The sequence below is a fragment of the Rhinolophus sinicus genome, linkage group LG02 (assembly GCF_036562045.2).
Source record: "Rhinolophus sinicus isolate RSC01 linkage group LG02, ASM3656204v1, whole genome shotgun sequence".
In the NCBI taxonomy this organism is placed as follows: Eukaryota; Metazoa; Chordata; class Mammalia; order Chiroptera; family Rhinolophidae; genus Rhinolophus; species Rhinolophus sinicus.
In genome coordinates this window covers 79,466,047-79,489,992 of record NC_133752.1, presented here as the reverse complement: position 1 = coordinate 79,489,992, position 23,946 = coordinate 79,466,047, and the positions used below count along the sequence as shown (strand labels likewise).

At 35.6% G+C, this 23,946-nt stretch overlaps 1 protein-coding gene across 13 annotated transcripts in view; it reads left to right on the top strand.

Annotated features, from left to right (window-relative positions):
- FRYL (FRY like transcription coactivator) overlaps window positions 1–23,946 on the top strand; it is a 236,148-nt gene that overhangs the window by 99,986 nt on the left and 112,216 nt on the right. For all 13 annotated transcript variants that reach the window (XM_019741013.2, XM_074324663.1, XM_019741016.2 and 10 more), the window contains 7 exons: window positions 6,239–6,292; window positions 9,270–9,409; window positions 10,345–10,441; window positions 18,709–18,788; window positions 19,176–19,256; window positions 21,673–21,841; window positions 22,614–22,706. In XM_019741013.2, the coding sequence (XP_019596572.2) occupies window positions 6,239–6,292; window positions 9,270–9,409; window positions 10,345–10,441; window positions 18,709–18,788; window positions 19,176–19,256; window positions 21,673–21,841; window positions 22,614–22,706 (714 nt within the window). The remainder of the gene's footprint in view (window positions 1–6,238; window positions 6,293–9,269; window positions 9,410–10,344; window positions 10,442–18,708; window positions 18,789–19,175; window positions 19,257–21,672; window positions 21,842–22,613; window positions 22,707–23,946) is intronic.

Below are 23,946 nucleotides of genomic sequence, written 5' to 3'. Positions count from 1 at the left end.
GGCAGAACAATGGAGACAGTGAAAAGGTCAGTAGTTGCCAGGGGTTGGGTGTGGGGGGCGGAAGTGATGAATAGGCAGAGCATGAAGGATTGTCAGGGCAATGAAAAAACCCTCTGTATGACACTGTAATGATAGATACCTGTCATACATTTGTCCAAACCCATAGAACGTACACCACCAGGAGTGAACTGTAATGTAATCTGTGGACTTGGGATGATTATGACGCATCAGTGTAGGCTCATCAGTGGTTCACAAATGCACTACTTTGGTGCGGGATGTTGGTAATGGAGGAGGCTGTGCATGTGTGGGTACCGGAGCTGGAAGACTCTACCTTCCGCTCAGTTTGGCTGTGAATGTGAATCTAAAACTGCTCTACAAAAATAAAGACTTAAAAATTTTAAGAGACAGGTTAGTATAGTAGTCCCCCTTTATCCACGGGGACCCCCTAGTAAATGCCTGAAACTGCACATGGCGCTGAACCCTACATACACTATGTTCTTTCCTATGCATGCGTACCTTTTCATACTAGCACTTCACGGCTTCTCTTGGGCATATCCGAATTGCCAGCCTCACTACTTTTGTGTATTATTAAGTAAAATAAGGGTTACTTGAACACAAGCCCTGTGATACTGTGACAGTTGATCTGATAACCGGCACGGCTACTCAGTGACCAGTGGGCTGGGATCGTATCCAGCGTGGATATGGTGGACAAAGTTTCACGTGCAGGATGGGACAGAGCAGACAGTGTAAGATTTCATCACGCTACTCAGAAGAGCACGCAGTTTAAGACTTATTGTTTATTTCTGGAATTTTCTGTGCAATGTTTTCGGGCTGCGATTTACCATGGGTAATTGAAACTCTGGAAAGTGAAACCGCAGATAAAAGGGGACAATGTAGCAAAACGGTGATCTAGAAGACAGTCATGGCTGTAGATCTGCTTTGTTGCTGCAGGTCACAAAAGAATAAAAATAGATTTCACCATTGGGAATTGTTGAGACAGACAAAACATAAGAAAAATAAAGGACAATCTAGAATAGTCTTGAAGTTGATGATATGACGGTAGTATGATATCACCTATCACCCAGCTTCAGCAATTCCTAACTGGCAGCACATTTTTAAAACACTTTACCTATTTCATAAAATATTTTATAAACTGCACCATGTATTGTGATCCTATCAGCTCTCAAACATTACGTATTCTTAAAGGAATTTTAATTTTGAAACGTGAAGGTCTTGAGAGGAAAAATACTAAAAGAAAATAGGAGTGAAATTATCTAATTTGATTGAGTGTAAAAAATGGTGTTTTATATCTTTCTCCTTCCTTTTTCTTCCAATGGCACTGTCCCTGCCCTAGCTCAGGGTTGAGTTCTGTCATATTAGAGCATTGCAGGAGCCTTCTAACCAACCGGTCAAGAAGTGATCCACTGCCTTTACATTTTCCTGTTCTCACCAAACTTTTCTTCATCTAATACATGAATATTATCACCTTTCTGCTTTAAAAATCTTCCTCACTTTTCATTGCTGTGGAATAAATTCAGGTTCTTGTTGGGTCATTCCGATTTCTTTACCGTCCTGTTACAGTTTGTACGCTGTCTCACAATTCTCTTATCCTGATGTACAGTATGAAACTTTAAGTATCCTGTGTATATTCTTTTGTCCTGGTGTGTTTGTTCTTCTTTTTCTCTCGATCTAAAATGCTTTTGACTCCTGTTTTTTAAACCTCCACTCATCCTTTCAACTTCCCATGTTTCCTCTAACATAATGATTCTCCTCAAACTGAGTAAATCTTTACCATAATAATTTGTTCATACTTTTAGATTTGACAAGTCATGTTAGTTGCTTATGTGTTTATCTCCTCGGATGTGACCTGCTTGCTACCAGAAGCCAGGTCTCACTCACCCTTGTATCTGCTATACTGCCCATGGTGGGGGACGCTTAGCAGAAGGTGTTGAGTGAAGGTTTGTATTTTAAATTGACTTTAGCCTTAAGAACACGGCTGTGGCAGGTGCCCTTTCTTCTTCTAACAAAACTGTAGTATCACTGTTCCAGCCAGCGCTCTTAATAGTTCTTTTATAGTAGTAGCCTGATGCTGCCTTTATTTATTCATTTATTAAACAGGTAGTTTCAGAGACATCTGCTATGTAATCTAAGATGAGATTATAACATTATGGTGAATAGAGGTAAAGATTCCATCAGAAAATAGATGTTTTTAGTCCATCATCACACTTAGGGAGCAGAGGTGTCCCTGCTCACTCCACCTAGCACCCCAGGAAAACAACGTTGTGGTCTCCAGCAGCCGAGGAAAAAACACAGGCTGAGAAAATCTCCATCATATGTTACAGATTTTACCCCCTACACTCACATAGACCAGCATGGTTTCTTCCTACCTGAATCAGATCTCACTAGCTTTGTTTTGTATGTGTCCAAGTCTGAGTAGATTGTGTATTGTCTACCCAGCATGAAGATTAGGTAATGAAAATGCATTCAATCTTATATTTTTGTTATAGTTCGAAATGCATGTATTGTGATTTTATTTATTTTGAAATGTATTCTGCACTCTTTCAGGTATAATAAATAACCATCCAAGAGGACTCTCTTGTTCTCAAATAAACTCTTGTAGGGTCACTTTAAAGAAAGTAGCATCCATGGATTGTTAGCGACAGGGAGGCTGGCGTGTCTCATGGTCAGTTGGACAGTGGGTTACAAAAAAAGTTAGAGGCACGAAGGTAAATGACTTTTGCCAAAAGAATTTAATCTACCACTAAAATGAGAACTGGCCTTTTCATTCTTATATTAGAAGCCGTAATAAAAGGAGGTTAAGAAGGCCAAAAGATTCGAAGATTAGCTGAGCTTGACTTTTAGCCACAATTTCATTTTCGTTTTAGAAGGAAGATTCAGGAAGGAAGGGCAATCATTGATTGAAAATGCAGCTTGCAAACTATGCAATCCAATACCTTAGGCATCTTTCTTCCTGAAAGGAGGTGAATCAATCCTGGGTAATGATCCAGGCACATCCAAGCTTATCTGTTAATCTTTTAGAATGCCAGTGACTAGAAAAGAAGATAGGAAAAAAGGCTTTAAACAGTCACCTGCTGGTTTTGACTTTATGTATTTGGTTTAAGCCCAACCTTTTTACAACTCTGCAATTTCTGCTATTTTTTGAAAATACTATATATATATTTTAACAAGAGTTTCTTTTCTGTATGATCTCTTCTTTCTTCCAAACTGTATGTTTCTGTTAGTTTTGCCTTTTCCTCATGTGTTTATCAGAACATGTTTGTTGTATTTTATAATTGAGGCACTAAACAGGCAATTGGAAGCTCAGTATCCATGGAGGGGCATTTTTGACTGTGGTTTTTAGCGTGGAATCATCTGAACCATCGATGGCAAATGTTTTTCTGGGGGCTGGTCAGTTTTCAGGGACGATTCCTCCAGTAACCCAAATGGGAGGGTTTAGTCTTAGGTGCTAGCATTCTGGGAATCTGAAGGCAGAAGGTAACTGGAGTTTTTGATGTTTGGTCTATAAATTTTTGCTTAATCTCCCTGTCTTCAGTATGATACCTTGTCTTTAACTGTAGCATCCCCAGTCAGCATTTCGCTGTTTTGCCCCTTGTTAAGAAGGACAGTTTCTCTGTGTGTAAGGTCTCCACTCTGCTAAGTAGAAGGAGCGAAGAGAAGAGGAAGGGGCTAACTCTTTTTTAAATAATCGTTTGGTCAGCTCTCTTATTTTTAACTTCACCTTGGCCCACACTTTCTGAGCACCAAAGTTTTCCAATTCCTGAGCCTTTTGGGAGTTCACAAGAATCAACAGGATTCTTTCCTTCACTCCGCATGGCTGGCTCACTCATTTCTCTCCAATTGTGACTCCACTGTCATCTTCTCAGTGGTCATTCTATCTAAAATCTCACCCCCCCATTCCAACTTCCTGTGCTAAAGTCTGTATAAAATATATATTTTGTTTGCTCTATCATTAGACTTTCAGCTCCACAAGGTCAGAGATTGTTTAGGAGAGAATGCCATCTTTAGTTGCAAATTACTGAAGTATTTTGGCATCACTGGTGTACTGTCAAAATGTTTTCAATAAACTCTTGCTGTTGGTACTCTATACATACATACTAGTTAAAGAATCAAATTAGAATATAAAGGCTTGTGAGCCTTAGAATTATTAATCTTTTATTTTTATATAATTAGGAAATAATGACATTATAAAAAGTGGAAATAGTTCTGAAAGTTATGATAAAAATAATGACCCTTCCATTCTTGATCAGTTTAATCACTGTCCACAGTTTTTATTCTACCATTTTTCATGCCTATTGTTTATCCATCTCTGTAGTGCCTGTCACCTTAAAAAACAAAACAAAACAAAACAAAACAAAAACAACGAAATGGGAGGATTATATATATATGTTTTTTTGTACCTACATGTTTTTGTTTTAACAATGTCAGTTGGAGATTGTTCCATATGAGCCCATAAAAATTTGTCTCGTTCTTTCTAACAGTTAAATATTATTTTAATAACAGAAAGTGCTATACTTATTATTATTATTATTTTTACCAGTCTCTGTGGATAGGCAGTTTGAGGTTTACCCCAATTTGGTAATCAACTGTGGGAAAAAAAAGCTACAGTAAATATTCCTGTACATAAGTCTTTGCATTTGTGTATATGTGAATATAGAAAATAGTATGTATTCTCTTCAGTTGTGATCATGAAAAAATAAACCTATTTTTAAATGGCTTATCTTTTCAGAATCTCATAGTGAAAGACAGGAGTCCCTCTGCTTGAACAATGAGTAGGGCCTACTCAGCCACACTATAATGAAACAGATTTAAAAAATCCTTGATTAGTAAAAGGATTGTATTGAGTGCAGGACACTAATTTCGTGTTTTTTACTGATGGTAACATGAGTATCCTTTTGCATTGAAAAATCATTTCTGAGTTCTTGTTATTAAAAAAAATCCTTTTGCATTGAAAAATCATTTCTGAGTTCTTATTATTTAAAAAAAAAAAAAAAAAAGCCCACCCTCCACTTCAGGTTTAGGGCAAGCTCTGCGAGGATGTCAACTCTTCAGAAACATTTGAGAAATGAAAATGTTAAGTATAAAACAACAGTGCAAGTGTTTCTGAAAAGGTTATTTGCTCTTTTATTCTCCTTGTCCATTACTTTATTATACAAACATACTATGTGCTTATTAAACTAATTAGATCAGCATTCCTCAAAATATTACTGACAATCTTTAAACTTTATTTACAGTGAAAAGGGGATCAAATAAGTGAAATAAGTTGAAAAGAAACCCCTCCTAACTCCTAATAGCCCCCTCCCTGCCTAAACACATAACTCACATTAGGATAGTAAGGGCTCTTTTAGGTAAGTATTTTTCAGACTTTCAGATACTTTTAGAAACAGTGTTCTGTGGGACTTAGTGTTTTACCTCTGTTTGAGAGCTGTTAATTGGCAGTATGTATTATTGTGCAGGATCATCGTGTTGCATATGGATGGTGTAGTTTGGTTTTAGAGATGCAAGATGAGTTCTGTAAGATAATTGCCAAAGTGGGCTTAGCCTGTGAGGATTCAAGTGCCAAGGACATGCCAGAAACCTCTCCATATTAAGAAAGTATAAGTGTCATGGAATTCAGGTGTTTTCCTGACTTCATTTAACTTAGAAACTTGATTCTCTGATAGATTAGTGATTACTATGTTAGTGGTAAACACATTTGTGAGTGAGTTCATTTTCACGAAAAGTTGTCATAAATGAGAGAAGGAAATTGAGACTCTGTTGGATGGAGAAGCTTTAAAATACACATTTCTAAATTCCAGTTTCTTTTATAAGAGAATGGCATTTGTTTTTCTATGGTATATATTTAATATAAAAATTCAATTAAAAAGCATAATGTAAAAAAAAAAAGCATAATGTAGAAAATTTAGAAAGTCATCCTTAAAAAATCGCAACAAAAGAATAAGTCATCATATATTTGAACATAATCCAGACAACTCTTACATTCAGTAAGTTAGGTAACTATGTAGGGTAGCCAGCAAGGCAAGTATTGTTAGAAGGACTGACACAAGTATTACACTGTGTACGGTATTTTAAGTTAAACTAATTATATTAAATTTTGTTTGTAGAACAGACCTTTCTTTAAACAATCTAAATAAAAATGAAAACAAAAAAAACAAATCTGAATCGTTTATCATATGAAGGATTTCTAATATTTTGTGTGTATGCATTTGTTTTATTGTAGGAGAAACCTTTGTCTCGATCTCTCCAGAGGGGTGAAGATCTTCAGTTTGACCAGGTATGCCACTTTGGGGGGACTATTTTTTCCTGAAAGGAAAACGTGTGTCTAAATAGTGTGATCCAAATATATCTACTATTAAGAAATTCCTTTGTATGGTTTAGTGATCCTGTGTGTCTTTATGTACTAGATTCAGCCTAGAATTAATTGGTAGTTTGTTTTTAGCAAAACAAATAAGAATGAGTTATGAACTGTGAACTTTATAGTTCATAGAATGAGCTGTGAACTTTGTTTCTGTTCATTCAGCATTTAAAATGTTTTACTTTTCATTGTTATTCTCTTTACTGTGCCCTGTAAAATTTTCTCAGAAAGTTTCCGATTACATCCTTCAGTCTTTCCTTGGATACCAATTCCTACAATTTTTAACATTCTTTTCTCCTGTTGAGGCTATCAGAACCTTTACATAGAAGTATCCAGCCTGGTTGCCTCCTTCTCTACCCACTCCTGGAAGCAGAGCTGGAGATGAGGACTTGGTGTTGGACAGTGATCCCAGAGAGCAGACTTAGGAGACGGAAGCAGGGGAGAAAGATAGAGGGAGCATTTTAGAAGTCACTGCTGTGGGTCCTGGGGCTCCATTCCACTTCTGAGAATTGCACAGAATGTCTCCATAATTGCCTGACCGTCAAATGGGGTGCTGGGGCCTTTATCTACAGCTCCCATTCCCAGTACTTGAGGGCTGCCCTAAGAGGCATTAAGTGCAGCCCATCCACACACTTGTACTTGTAGCTACATTTGTACAAAGGTCAAGTGGACTCCGTGTGTCAGAAAGCAAACGAAGCTTGAAAAGAAGAAATCCAATGACCTCCCCCCGCCCCACAAGCTCCCTTTATGTATAGAATACCGGTATTTAAAAATAAATGTGGTATTCCTTTAATATTAATTCTTTCCTTTTCCTGAGATAAAATGTTTGATCAGGTGTCATTTTTATCATAATTATGTTTGCTCAAGAATTATTTTATTATATGCTGATTGTTTGCAAAAACCAGTAACCCAGATTAGCTTTCTATTCCCACCTAGTATTCCTGGGCTACTTTTCTCATAATTATGTGTCTAGGAAATAGAAGTTAATGTTCATAGTAGTCTGATTGATTAAATAAAGATGACTGGTGGAGATGTACCAAAATACTGTGTTTCTGGATCCCACTCCAGTTCTGAACCCGAATCACCAGGAGGGCTGCTCACGCCTGTATTTTAGGTGATTCCGATGCATATACTTAGTGCTAATAGCCACTAGTTTGAAAGAGAACCATAACTAGGAAGGCCAGTCCTCTGTTATAGTAAGAATAAGATCACCTCATAAAATTCTTTTTAAATCTTAATGTCACTACAGAGGTATTAATTACTAGTAATTAATTAATGAATTATTATTAATGTATTAGTACATTATTTTAAAAGTATTTAGATTACTTATATCTTGAATCCACTTCACCAGTGATGAATGAAATGAATATACAATCAGAATTTGAAATCCTATTAAACAAGGTTTTAAGGAAAATTTCCATCTACTTTCTTATGTAAATGATTAATAAAACTATAAGTGATCAGGCCTCATAGCGTGATTTTTCTTTTTTCAAAATAGAAAGCTACATGTGCTTTAAATTGTTTCAATATGTATTTACAGTAGCCAGTGTTTTAATTTTCTGTTATTAACAATGAACTATGTATCCTTTTGAATGATACTGTTCATTGTTAATAAAATATAAATTAAAAAAATAGTTAAAATTAGAATCTCGTTTTACTTCAATTCCCTATATTAGAATCCATTTACCTGTCAAATTATGGTAATTTATAAATAGAGCCATGATTGAAGGAAGGCAGAGATAATGAAAAAGGGGAGAACAGCCTACACAATCCAATAAATTGTTTCATTCTTTTCTGTTTTCCTGGATGAAGTACATTCTGCACTTATAGGAAGAATATAAAGTATTAGGAAAATTAAAGTTTTAATTCCTAGCAGTTTCAATTTATCTTCATTAAGTGATTTTTCCTATAATCGTGGAATTGAATGAGACCTTGAGTATTCCTGCAACCCATAGTTTTTCAGTTAAGAAAAACAAAGTGAAGCGTGTTTTACTGTATGCTGATTTAAAATATTAATTTTATGAGCAATGGGTCAAATCAGGTACAGAATTTCTTATGAAGAGAGAATTTTTTTCTCGGGATCCACCGATGAAAAGTGACTTTAGGGACCGCCGATGGTAGCTGTGTACCTGTTCACCACCACTACGGGCAAGTTGGGTTCATTCACAAAATGAATCTGAAATTCACCTACAGGGATACCTCACATGAAGTAGCAGTTGTTCATCCCACTACATTTACCTTTATGCTGTCCATTTATATATTCTAAGCTTTAAAAGCTTGTGTTCAACACCTTTCTCATACATTTATTTGTATCACAAATTAGTTATGTAATTATAATTCTCTGTTCTGTATCATAGCAGTACACAGTAAATTGGAGCTTTTCCCACACTTTTGACATAAGCTAGTCTTCTTTGTTTCTCCATCTCTTCATCCATTCTCGTGGCAACATTTTAGAACCATTGTTCACAGGAGGAGAGAGGAACTAGCCAGGGGAAGGAAGTAGATGTGTTTGTTTGTTTGTTGTATGTTTGTTTTCCATGTTACAGATAACAGTTCTCCCAGAGGTATCCATGTGTACAATCAGGGGTGTTATTGATGGTCTTGTTTGTGCACATGAGTAGCATATGGAGGCAGGGGAAAGCTGGAAAGCCTCTGAGCTAAACGGAATGGATTTGGTTCAAGTTTAACAGTGGGTGAAACTTAGTCCCCTTTACTACTTGGCTATATCCGTAGCCCTGTTTTAAATTTTAAACACATTTACTACTTTGAGTTACTATGTTTATTCGACTGTGTTTATTCTAGAAATGTGAATCATTTTTAAGTGATTGCTGATAAGAGTTAGGAAGACGGTACTTTGACGTGGTATTTTACCTTCCGGGAATATCTTGTATTTCAGTTGATAAGCTCTATGAGCTCAGTAGCAGAGCACTGTCTCCCTTCCTTACTTCGCACCTTGTTTGACTGGTACAGACGCCAGAATGGAACTGAAGATGAATCTTACGAGTATAGGCCTCGATCTAGCACAAAATCTAAGGGGTAAGTGTCTCATTTTCCACTGTCCTACCTAAGATCACAGCACTTCCAATGCAGGGGGTGATAGTGGCATCAAATGAAGATTATTATTGTTTGGTTTTTAAGCAAAAACCTGGATTACTTTTGTTACGAAGTTGTAGTAAGGGGAGGGGATAGTCCATATTTAAACTGTAAATCGGGGGAAGGTGCCAGTTTAAGTAGGTGCCCCCCTACAGGTCTCATTACTGTGACTAGTCACACAAAACCGAATTTCAGGAGTTCGGTGAGGAACTTTACTAGTCATGGAAGAAAGTAAAATATGCAAAGAAGGTCCTATTCACGGGGTTTGTGAACGGAGGCAATTGTGATACAGGAAGACTGCCAAAACCCCTACTGTTTACCATGAGACTCTTGGTGCTCAAATCATAGAACTTGTCTTCTCCTCTTTCGAATTTCCTGGGGAGATCTTGGCTTTTAGTAAAGCATCAATTTGTTTTCAGGTGATAGTCCGTAGTTTAGAATTGGACTTCAGTGGATGCCCCTTTTGATTTTTCAAGTTAGATTTTTGAGGAAATTACCTGGCACTGTATTATTTTCATCAGAAATGTTAATTACTTTTGTTTCAGTTCTTAATAAAAAAAACACACTAATCAAATATGGAACAATGTTAGGTTCTCTAAATGAAATTTGAACTGTTTTTCTCCCTCTTATTATCTTTTTTTAGATTTGGTTTAATTTCTGACATACACTAGTGAGATGTGTATATAAATTCCTAATGTACACAAGAGAAGGAACACGACAACATGTAATATATACATTGGGTTAAGAAAGCTTATACTAACATTTGCTATAGGACCCCATACATACTAGGATCTCAGTAAATAACATGAACTACTAACCAAGACCTGTTTTAAAATTTACAGTCTTAATGCAATCCTAAATTGAGATTCTTGTTTCAGGGACGAACAGCAACGTGAAAGAGATTATCTTCTTGAAAGGAGAGATTTAGCAGTAGATTTCATTTTTTGCTTAGTTTTAGTTGAAGTTCTAAAGCAGGTAAGCCCTTTGATTTCTGCAAAGTCTGTATTTCTTATTTTTGTGTGTGTTTCAGTTACCTTATTTAGGGTGGTATGTCTAAAATTCCGGTCCGCATAAACTTAGTTTCTATAATTTAATTAGATTTTGTTTCAGTTGCCTGGGGCTTTCTTTTCCTGTGCTTATCACTTCTTGTTCCTTTTACCTTTGTATGCATGCATCCAAGACATGCAATCGTGTTAGGAAAATGGAGCAAAATAGAAATTGTGTTAAGTAGGGGCCTTTAGCTGCAAATACGGTGTGACTGTCATTCATCTACTTCAATCTTTTTTTACTTCCACTTTCAGAGAGTTTCTTTTCCTAAGCCCTCAAGCCTGCATTTCAACATGTAATAATTGTGCAGTGATAGTTGAGGAATGGGGGTGATTTGACATGGGTAAGACTGACTTGACAACTGCAAATTGTTTTTCAGACTAGTGAAAATACTTCCAGATAACAAATTATGTTTGTTCAGTTAATGAATATTAGAATGCCTACTGTTCTCTGACATTGTTCTGGGCACTGCACTCGTGGGCTTAACATCTGAATGGCATAGACAGTCAAGAGATTTTATACATATAAAATGCCAGGTATCATATATTTTTACTATTCAACGTCAGTACAAATATACATACGAATAACTACTGATTTTGAAAGTATGTTTTTATAAGTTTGTAGTCTTTAAAAAGTTATGTATCATTCAAAGATGATCCATATATTTCCAGTCATGTGCATTGCAGTGTTTCGAAAATTCTTAGGAAACCTAAAAGAAAAAATTTTTATTTTGTGTATGACATACTTGGATGGGGAGGTTTTTTGTTATGTGTAATGGAATAGAATGTGATATTAAACAGCAAATGTAAGATATAAAAGTTAATTGTCTATTTTTTGACATAGTCAATATAAAAATATTTAAATTATGTAATCATTCATGCTTTGCCTGTTTTTACAATGTCTGAGAAAAGACATTGAAATCTGAATATCTGAAATCTGCATATAAAAATTTTCAATATGTAAAATAGATAAATGCATTAATCAAAGATAAAATCACTTTAATGTGTACCCATCATAAAGTTTTTTTAGTAGATGTGGGGAAGAAATCTCCCCTGGGACTTGTACTAACCAGCCAGATTTGCTTTCTGTGATCTCTCAGCTTAGCGAGGTTCCTAAGACCCTAACATAACTGGGACTAGGAGGAGCTGGGAGCCACATCTGGCCATACCCCATGAATGGACTTTGGCTGGGGCTCTCTGTGGTTGGTTCCTAGCACCTGGAGTGTGCTTGATGAGGGTCATTTGAGTGGTTTTATAACCAGCATTTACATTTCTTTGCTAAGTTAAACAGTCTATGGTTTCTTCCAGCAGGAGAAATTGAAAACTCCCTGCACTGACATTCAGGACTGATCTGACTACATTGTGGCTACGTTTTCTCCTTGGTGTCCCATGACTGTCTTGCACTTAGCAATCAGTCTCTCTTCTCATCTGAAAGCGGCCCCTAAAGTGCACTGGCTTCAGAACTCCAATATACAGATAACCTCATGGATGCTTTCCTTTCTCCTCTTTTGCTTCCGCCCTTTCTCCCCACCCCACCCCAGTCCTTCCCCCCTCTTTGTCATCTTTGTCTTCATCCTCTTTCTCCTCCTTCTCTTTCTCCAAAAGAATCCAGAGAGCTCTTCTGGTAGAAGAAAAGTCAGTAGATATAAACATAAGAACATTCTTTCAGTGGGCTCATTTTTCAAGTCCCCTGCACAAAAGCCTTTCAGACCTGTGGTTCACACGGCCTCAGATGTGAGAAAGAGAAATACAGTGGCTCTGATAGCTAATCTTTGTGTTTGGGTCTGTCACCACATTGTTCTAACCTATAGTTTCCTTTCCACTCACCCATTTCTCTCTTACCATTATCCTCATACCTTCATTCAAATGTACCCATCAAAGAATAAAATAGATCACCAAGAACGTGCTCATAGAGACACTTTATTTAAAATCCTATATAGATTGTTTTTTTCTTTCCTACTAAAAGGCGAATCTTTTCAGCTTCTTCAAAGCTGATAAAACTACAGAAAATGAAGTAAAAATCAATAGAACTTTCTGAAATATCATGACAAACTAACCCAATTTTCTTCTGTGCCAAAGTGAGGTAGGGTTTAATAGATCCAGAGAGTAATCAATGTAATATATCTTGAATTTAATAAGACTTTTACTTTGTCCCACATAATATACAAATATTAAAATGTGATTTAGTTTTATTTTGATGAGATAGACAGTCCCGGGAGCATTGTAGTATTGATGCATGGTTCAGTCTTCAGGAGGAGTAAATATTCCTTGTGGGTTAGTCCTTGACCTCATATATTAGAAATTATTTGTTTCTTGAGTAACTTGTCATGTCTTCAGTGATAATCACACATGTTTGGAACTCTTCATGCATGAAGATTCTGTGTCCTTTGTATCAGCTGGTCGTGATAATAAGCTCTGGGAGATAATCCCAGCTGTGGCCTTTACTTGCTTGTGTAACTTGGGCAAGTAATTACCCACCAACTCTTTCTCTGTAAAGGAGGGATGATAATGGTACCATTATTGTAGAATCATGAAAATCAGGTACGCTTATGCCTGGAACATGGAAAATGCCCAACATATATTATTTGTTATTTTCACTTTATAGATGAAGAAGTATTCTTAGTTGAAGTGACTTGCTTAAGATTATAATGCTAGCTTACTTTTTTACTCTATGTTTTCTTCCTTTAATAAGAAAAGTAAAGTTATTGGTAAAATGAGAGATACAAAATTAGGTGCAGTGGCCAGCATCTTATACAATTATAATTTTAATCATAACAAGTTAGACAAAAAATTGAGTTGGTATAAATGTGATGAAGTTAATGTGATTCATTGTGGAAACAAAATTAATTCAAGATATTTGGGGATTAATTTCATTTTTTCAGGAAAGTCAGAAGAATAATTTTGGGGTCGTGGCCAACTACACATTTTAGTATGTTAGTAGTAAAGGCTTTAAACTCCATGACACAAGCATGTTTTAACGGGAATATAGCATTGAGAAAGTTCAAAGCAATTTTCTTTTTATATTGAATTTTAGTCAGACATATTTATTCATTGAAACAAGAAGACTGGGAAACAAGGTTTGTGAGCCATTTCAGACTGTTGGCTTAGTTTTATTAGTGCTATTGGGAAGTATCAGAAAGTGGAGTAAATCTTGAATATTTTCAGATTTAACATCACATTTAAGATGTTGATAAGCAGCTTTGAAGGTTTTGGGTGATTTGTAATTTTGCTAACACATGAATTTATTCTTTCTCCTTTGTGTTGAGAACTGGCCTTTTAGGTAGTGAATGAACCTTGTTGAGTCCGCAGTATCTAGATCTTACCCTAGTTTTGTTGTTTTTCACTTTTCACGATGTGATAAAAGCATTCCATTTTGGAATGTGGTGTGTAAAAAATAAAACTTGGGTGTCCGTTAGGGTATATGCTTCTTGGATGGTCAAGTAGAGTTAGAGCTGCTTCTAAAATCGCACAAATGACAAGATCTGAAAATTCTTGATATTGAAGATGAGAGTATTAGTGCATGAAGGTAGAACTTTTTCTGTATAAACTGAAATGGGATCCCCCCACCTCAACCCCCCTTAATTCAGTTTTGGGGGTTGTTTTTTTTCACTATTGAAAATCAGGAGAGAAATAGGAATAGGGAGTTCTGTACATTCTGATAATGTTCATTCTTTAAATAAAATTTTTTAGAGATTGTGCTTTTTTTTGTCCGGCAAAATAATAGGTAAGATATGTTTCTTTCACTTGTTTCTCTGTCTTTTATAAGGTGAAAACATTGAAAGTTTTTTTTCTCATTTATGAAATGTGTTTTCCTATATCAGAAAGTATGCACCAACTTTTGAACTTCAGTTCCCTCACCTGTACAGTAACAAATATCTACCTTATACAGCGGCTTGTTATAAATAATGTATATAAAATGCCAACTAATATTTGGCACACAGACACATACAAAGTGTTGATGGTAGTGGTAGTAGGGCAGGAATAAAGGGCCCGCAGCATAGCTAAGGAGTGTCCCGATGGTCGGTCACTATAAGACTGAGCAGAGCTGAGCAAATAAAGATTACTTAGGAGAAACGATAGGTCTAAGTCACCTTGTGTTTCATACCTCGGGCCTAGAGCACACGGAACATCCCTGTGAGGAAATCAGTGTGGTAAAATCACAGCACAGAACCATAAGTGGGGCACAAAAAGTTAAAACATGTAAAATGCAGTGTTGCATTATTGCAGGGTCATGGAATTGCCCGGGCCAGACTCCGTGTGCTGTGAACTCTGGAGTAAGTTCTGGGAGTCAGGCTGTTTGATCCAAACAGTCTATTCCTGACTGAAGTTTGGCGTCACCTAATGGTAGATGTCTTCTCTGTTTTAACTATCAAAGGGGTTGATCACAGGGCTGACTGGGAGGTACTTAAAGGACAACGGCAGTGATTCCAAGAACCTCTTTGTTAGCTTGGGGCCCATTTTGTTGGCCCAATCCAGGGAACATGAGGCTAGGAGAATACATCTGCCTCCTTGCTTTCCTAATGATCTCTGGTTTCCTGTCATTTCCCCCACCAGGCCTTGTCCTCAGTATCTCCCATCCTATATTCTAGTTCCTTCATCTGCCCTACATTCCCAGGAGGTCAGAATTTTGACCTGGTCCCTTTGGAGAAGGGTGAAGAAGATGAGAGGACAAGAATCCAATTGTCATAATTCCGACTTTGCATTCTCTCAGGGCTGGTAATAATAGGGTTCTAATCTACTAGCTGCAGTTTACAGGTGAGGGATGTGATTGCTTATAAAAGGCTAAGAAGCTACTTGTGATTATGGAATCAATCGTAAAAACCTAGTTAAGTATCCCTAATTGCTAGAGAAATTCTGGGTTTAAAATTTCCGTTTACTAATGTGTGGGACAAAGGTTAAGACTATTCTTCTAGAGTCTCTGAATTCTTGAACTTTACTATGTAGACTAAATTTTGTTTCTACTCTATTATTAGATTTATTAAACATGGGGTATTAAAATCTCAGCTTTCACGAAGTGATGAATAAAGTTCATTTCTTTCTCGTGTCATCAGGTTACTTTTAAAAGTTTCTCTGAGACTTTGAAAGGTAGAGTTTGGGTTACCGCTGCTTCCTCACTTAATCCCTATTTGATTTTGCAAGAGGGTAACATAAGAGTCTCCCTCATGGTGCTTCTTCTAGGAAATGTGAGACAAATGCTTTCTTGTCCTCCTCTGGTCAACAGTGCATACTGAGCCACTGAGCCAGGATGAGGCTACAGTGTAGCCGTCAGTCCATATGCATACAGGCTCATCATGAGCCTTTTAAAGCTCTGTCAGCTGCCACGCCTCCCTCTGTGTGGGACAGTGTGTTAGGATTGGGACTCATGTTGTCCTCTGTGTAATGTGAATTTAGTCACCTCACTGAGATGAATAAAGGTAAATGAACACGTGTAGTTACGTATTGGATTTCTTGTCCCTCAGTGCAGTTTAAATGTGATTATGCTTATGTCACGTCTATCTCATATTTACTAGTTTTGAACTGTCTCCTGATCATTATTCAGGATATAGTTCAGGGTTTACCTTTGTAAAAAATATATTATCTTCATTTTAAATATCACTCCTTCAAACCCTCAAGAAGCATTCTGACCATCCCTGAGTAATTATACTAATTCTCTACTCTTTCTTCCCCAACCTACATTGTGGCTTCCTTGGTTATATTTAATTTTCTATTACACTTTCATCCTGTTGATGAGGTGTTACACAATTGATATTGTTAACAATGTTAAGCAGTTGTAGAGTCCCTGTGTGTTTTGTTTTAATTGGACCGAGGCCCGCAGAATTGGATGAATCTTGATCCTGGTTCAAGATATACTGTTGTCATTGATCTCTGCATGGCTGCCTATGTATCTGTTTACAATACAGTGGTCACCTGTAAGACTTTGAGAACTTAAGCCAAATTATGTGACTCTCGTAGGTCACTCCCTGGCTCCTCCCTTACCAATATACTGATTTTTATGTTGATTATTCCCTTAACTTTAAGAAGTGTTTAGATATATGTTTGAATAACATATTAAAATTTTCTTGGTTTTTGAACTTTCTAAAAAATATGTTACACTGTTCATTGTCCTAGGATTTATTTTTTGCACTCAACATTATGTTACTAAGATTAATGCATGAAGTGTGTCACTATACATCATATTTTCTTAGGCGTGTAATTGCTAATGTGCTGGAGCTCCATCCTCTTAGGTTTAGTACCTAGGGCCCTGCAAGTTAAACTGATAAATGGCAGATTAACAGGAGAAAAATTTTATTATGTATGCATACGGAGGCCTTCATAGAAAATGACAACCCAAAGAAGTGTTAGAACCGGAGAACTTACTTTAAAAAGGGCAGTACATTGAGGGGGAAGTGACAAGACAAAGGAAGAGGGTTTGTGTTTCTAGGGGTGGTAAATTGTGAGAAGGTAAATATATGGGGGAAACTAATGGAAGATAAAGGCTACATTGCAAGATTCGTTTGTGCAGACCCATCTCAGTGCCAACTGTTTGTTTCCAGCGATAATGGTTGTTCTCTTCTTGGTATGGGAAGCACTGCTTTTAGCCAGAAAGGGGGAATATTAATAGAGAGCTTTCCCTGCATCTGCTGTATCTCAGTTACCTTCAGCTCAAAATAATCCTTTTGCCAAAGTGCCATATTTTGTAGTGGCATACTTTGATCCTCTTCACTAGATTGCACACTATGTAAAGCACTGATTTAAACTTCCATGAGCAATGTGTATGAAACCTCATTCATTTATTCTACTGTTTGGTATTGTCATACTTAAGTTTTTCCCCATCAAATAGGTGTAAAATAATAGCTTGTGCATTTTCATTGTCCTTATTACTAATGAAATCAAGCATCTCTTCATATCTTTTTGTCTTAGGAATGAATATAAGAAAGGACAAAAATAGAAAATTATAAAACTTTGCTGAAAGCCTTTAAAGAGGTGAAAAGATATTTCATGTAATGTACAAGAATACAGTTATCCCCAAATTTATCTTAGATTTATTGCAACTCCACTAATCTGTTACTGTGGAACTTGAAGAGACCCTAAATGGAAAATGGAGCAAGAGTAGGGCAATAGCCAAAATATCTCTAAGAAAAATAGGGGAACTTGCAGTACCAGAAATCAGAATTTATTAATAAGCTCTAGTAATTAAGATAGCATGATTTCAGTATAGATATACACAGATTGATAGACCCACACATATATACAGCTAGAATCTATATCAGTGGTAACTCGTTTAATCTTTGATCAGTTCCTCTGTTTTGGTTCTTTCCCATGAAACTATATAAGTATATAATGTTAAATGCTTAAGATGTGTATTGTATAACATATTGAATATTGGAAATCTGGACTGAAACATTCATTAATAGGGAGCTCATTAAATAAATTATGTATATGAGTATATGGCTATTAAAAAATGTAAGGAGAAACTAAGTACTGACATGGAGAGATGCATCATTCTGTTAAGTAAAACTGTGTGTGTGTGTGTGTGTGTGTGTGTGTGTGTGTGTGTGTGTGTAAAAATCTGGATGGATATATACCAAGTTTTCAATAGTGATTATATTTGGGGGAAGGAGCAGGAATTTTAATTTCTGTTTTAAATATTTGGTTTGTTTTACAAACCAAACTAGCATGTAATTTTCAAAGAACTAAACAACACAGAAATACTTCAGTGACAAATTTGTAATACAAATAAAGCCATAATAGCTTAAAATTATCGGAAAAGTTGGTGTCCCCTTTGGATACTGTTTGGATACTGTTATGATAGAAAATTGAACTATTTGAAAATTGTGGGGCTGGCTTTGTCAAAGGTTGTTTTTCGATAGGTGTTGCAGAGTTACACATGAATATGTTTTTAACTCTGACAGTAACAATTGTAGTAACAACAATAACATTTACTTTTCCCCCTAAGTAGTCCATAATTGAATGACTTGAGATTATGAAGCTAATATTCTTAAATTTAGAATTTGTTAAATTAGAAGTTCAACTAAATTCTTAGAGGAAAAATAATAACATTAAAAAACATTTTTAGAAAATGGGAAGATTGACAGATTAGTAATGGATCATTATGAAAGTTAAAACTGATAATTTAATTAGTTGAAATGAGACTACTCATAAGACTTCTAACCTATTTAACTTACTCACTTGATTTTTTTTTTTAACTCATTCTAGATTCCTGTTCATCCTGTGCCCGATCCCTTAGTTCATGAAGTTCTAAACTTAGCTTTCAAGCACTTTAAACATAAGGAAGGGTAAGTAATCTACTAATTTGGGATTGTTGCTTTTCTCTGTAGTCCAGGTTTAGATTATTTAAATATACTTGGAACTCTCATTCATCATTTGTTTTGTAGCATTCAAAGCAATTATCTTCCTTTTTTAAATCCACACAGAATGCTTATAGGAAAAATTTTGTAAAAATAATTCTTAAAACCATTGATTGGATTTACAAGAATCAGAAGGTTAAATTTTATTGCAAATTAAAATCTAGAGATAGGAGAAAATTCATGTGGTTTCATCATGCTACAAATGAATCTTCACAGAAAATTATACAAGACTCTGATAAGGGATTTTCACATTTATTAAAGCAAGAGTGTTTGTAGAAAAATTTAATGAATCATACATTTGTTCTTTTACTTTAGATATTCAGGAACCAACACTGGGAATGTGCATATTATTGCTGATTTATATGCAGAGGTGATAGGGGTTCTTACCCAGTCAAAGTAAGTTTCACTGATTTTGATTTGCTTTTCATTTTAGAATGCTTCGTTACTAATGTAATAAGACACTGATAGTTTTAAATGTACAATATTTTTCATAGAATTCTGTGAAATCTGCTGTACCTTTTATTACTAAACTACTCTATTCCTTAGAGGATTTTAAAGTAACACCCATATCTTAATTTCATAACTTGTTTTCATTTATTTGGGGTTTTTCATAAATATGTGCATCGAGGAAGTCAGAAATTGCCAAGAAAGTCAAGGCATTACCTTATTTCCCATTTTTAATAATTCTGTGAGAAGTGTTTTTTTTTAAAAAATTCCTTTTAGAACTCTTGGTAGAGCTAATGATTACTTTTAGTACTTTCCAGGAGGGTGCTTTTATTTCTGATATAGCAATGCAATCCTTTCCTTCTAATCATATTATTTGTTTTAATACTAAAAAGAGTTTTGAATTGGTAGAAGAGATACCAAAAAGGAAAGATAAAAGATACTATATTATTCCATGGAAAGTGGTATTTGTTAGGAGTTATACTCATTGAGTTGTGTTGAACTATCATTATAGTAAACACTAAAAAGGTATTTGTCTTTAGTATCTTGTGTTTGTTCTAAAGACTTATGGAAGATTTTGAATTTCCTTTGTTGCTACTGGGAAATTTGTAAGGTGAAAAGTATCAATTCAGATTTTCGTGCATGCCATTTAAAGATTCTTTCGCCCTGAAATTATCATTATAAAAACCTTTTTAAATTCTAAGAAGGCAAGCACTGCTAATGTTTAGTATTCTAGATTTTAATATTAAGTAATGTATTATATTTTTTTTGTTTTTTGTAATACACTTGGGACCTTTGTATAACCGATACTATAGAACTTGGAACATAGTTTGAGTATTTTAAGAGATTTGGACATAGACAATAATATCTTAATATTTCATTTACATTTAATCAGTAATGAACCCCTGTCTTAGGAATATAGGCACAGAACCATAGACACAAGCAATGATGTATTTATTTTTATGGCATAGTAGTTCATGCTTTTTTTATTTTTATCAAAAAATGAATTTGTGTCAGGAATATAGATTAAGACCTCTAAATAATACATTAGCAGGTTGGATCCCAGAGAATATTGTATCACCTCTAAGTTAATTCTAGGATGGTAAGGTTTATAAATCCAAATGGCCAAGTAAATTTATGAAATAATGCTCACCCTCACTTGTCACTTAGAGCAATATTGAGGTGTTTTGCACTTTTACACATAATGAACATGGAAGAAAAGGTGCATGGAGGCACCTTAGGTTAGGCTGATGGCACTGACATTTGAGGGGGCAGGTGATGGGATGGCAAAGGGGAGGAGAGAAAGAAAAAGGCTGGAAGGTGTATTAGAATCTTATTTATGCATTTCCTTTGATTTGTAGTAACTAATAATTACTTTGAGAAATTTAATGAAAGAAAACCCTTAATATTGTAATGACAAGATTTTTGTCCACTTTATATATATTTTTAATAAAACACAAAAGAATATTTTCATAGGAAATGGTATAGTATTCTCCAAGACTCAAAATGAAATAGATAAGTTATACTTTCTATCATTTATCCATATTTCATTAGTAGGTAATTTTTCGTTTTCCCCACTATAGTCAGTGACCATTGGAATGTATGCTTCCTGTGTCATTTCAACTTTTAGGCACTGGTTTCCCCAAGTATCATTAACTGTAATATCTTTAGTTCCATAACACATACAGGGGAAAAATGAAGTATTATTGATTAATGAGCTAGTAGATATCTTTTTCCAATGCAAGCAAAGAAAAATTGAGCAGCCTTAACAGTTGTGGTCATTGGAATCCAGGATGGTGTTCACATTTCGAAAGCATTTTGATTCTTTAGCTTCTTGAGATTGTGAGACCTGTGTCCTCCCACTCTTCTTCTACAGTTTTTCTACAGTGTAGTGAGATGTCAGTAGTCTACAATTCATTAGTTTACCTCTTTAAACAAATTTGTTGCCTCAGTCTACTCTCCATATAAGTCAAATTGCAGACTTTGTAAGATGGAGTCTTAAAAATTGGAGACACTCTCTGATTTACGTAGGGATGTTTATGGGTGGGTTGTTTAATCTTGTTTTAATTATGATTATTAATTATTAGATGCTAATGGTACTGTATTGGTGATATAGGAATAAAAAAATCCTATTCTTTCTCTTTAAGGAACTTCTGATTTTAAAGTAAATGAATGGGAAATTTAGAATAACAAATAGTTTTGTCTTCCTCTGTATGCTTTTCTGGCAATTTTGATGAGGTGAGGGCAGAGAAAGGAGATGACGTTTAGGCAAAATACCTTTTCATTTCAATCTTAAATAACATTGGATAGTAGGAAATTAGTGTTTTTTTTAATTCATATGAAATGTACGTATCTGTGTGTATTAAAGGTTTCAGGCTGTGAGGAAGAAGTTTATGACAGAATTAAAAGAACTGCGACAAAAGGAACAAAGTCCACATGTGGTACAAAGCGTCATCAGCTTAATAATGGGAATGAAATTTTTCCGAGTGAAAATGTATCCTGTAGAAGATTTTGAAGCATCATTTCAATTTATGCAGGTGATACACCTTTTCAATTGCAGATTTAGCCTAACAGTGGCTTTTCTTGCTCTTTATGACTTTTTCTTTTTTTTAAGGATTTTATTGGGGAAGGGGAACAGGACTTTATTGGGGAACAGTGTGTACTTCCAGAACTTTTTTCCAAGTCAAGTTGTTGTCCTTTACAATCTTAGTTGTGGAGGGTGCCGTTCAGCTTCAAGTTGTTGTCCTTTCAGTCTTAGTTGTGGAGGGCGCAGCTCAGCTCCAGGTCCAGTTGCCGTTGCTAGTTGCAGGGGGCGCAGCCCACCATCCCTTGGGGGAGTCGAACAAGCAACCTTGTGGTTGAGAGGACGCACTCTAACCAACTGAGCCATCCGGGAGCTCAGCAGCAGCCCAGCTCAAGGTGCCGTGTTCAATCTTAGTTGCAGAGGGCTCTGCCCACCATCCCTTGCAAGACTGGAGGAGTTGAACCGGCAACCTTGTGGTTGAGAGCCCACTGGCCCATGTGGGAATCGAACTAGCAGCCTTTGGAGTTAGGAGCATGGAGCTCTAACCGCCTGAGCCACTGGGCGGCCCTCTTCATGACTTTTTAAAAGAAACAAAATATATATAAATTAATGACATCGTTGTTAATTCCTTATTCCAAGTGTCTTTCAGTTTTAATTTGAGCACATTTTGACCTTAGCTTTTTGGTAAAATTGCAAAGTATTTACAGAATTATTGTGATATTAAAAATTATTTAATCTTCCTCTTTTGTTAATCCTGTCCTCTTGTACCTTTTCCCCCATTCAAGGAATGTGCTCAGTATTTCTTAGAAGTAAAAGACAAAGATATAAAACATGCACTTGCTGGTTTATTTGTGGAGATTCTTATCCCTGTAGCTGCTGTAAGTATATTTTTATTTTTGTATTATATTTTAAAAGTACCTTTTCACTGAAGAAGTTGCCACATGAAATATTCTTACTTTCTGGTAATCTCATAGATAATTAAGCAGAAACTTTGAATGTGACATGGGTGTTGGGAAAATGGTTATTAGACAAATAGCAGAAGAGCATTGATCAGTATTTTAATTAAGAGAACAAGCTCAAGCCCTTAAGATTCAGAGACTGTTAGGAGGGCAGAGTATCTGCAACCCAGCAGTAGTAGTTGCCTCCAGTTGGTCAACGTTACATAACTGCATTTACCCATGGGTTTCGCTCCTTAAAAACTGACAGCCATTTTAGTAGCCTCTGAAGAATTTGAAAGTACTGTGACATACATCCTGAAATTTACGGGACTGTGTTGATCTTAAATGTTGTTGTGTTTCTTTTTAATGCCCTCATCTCACTCTCTACACTTTGTTCTCAGGCAACCATTGTTCCCTTTCAATTTCTCTGCATTAATATGGGGTTTCCTAGAATTTTATATTAATGGAATCTTACAGTATGAGCTCTTTCTTTTTAGATTTCTTTCACGCTGCATAATTATTTTACGTTCCAACTATGTTGCAGAATATATCAGTGGTTTATTCCTTTTTCATTGTTGAGTAGTATTTCATTATGGCTATACTACAGTTTGGTTATGTGTTTACCTATTTTTGGACGTTTAGATTATTTCCAGTTTTGGGCTGCTACAAGTAAAGCTATGAACATTCATGTACAAGTCTATGTATGGACATATGCTTTTATATCCATTGGGTAAATAACTAGGAGTGGAATTGCTAGACCATTGGAGTGATATGTTTAACTTGTAAAGAAATTGCTAAGCTATGTTCCAAAGTGGTTGTACCATTTGCATTCCCCTGAGCAATATGTGAGAGTTCTACTTCATATCCTCATCAACACTTACTTTGACCAGTCTTTTTAATTTTAGCCATTGTGACAGGTGTTTCATGGTATCTCATTCTGGTTTTAAATTTGCATTTCCCTAATGACTAATACGCTTGAGCATCTTTTCATGTCCTTATTTGCCAACCATATATTTTCTTTGGCAAAAGTCTGTTGAAAGTTTTTTTCCCGTATTGGGTTATTTGTTTTCTGATTGAGTTTTGAGACATATATTTTTATATTTTTAAAATATATTGTGGATACACATATTTTATCAGATATATGCTTTATTAATATTTTCTCCTAGTCTGTGATTTGATT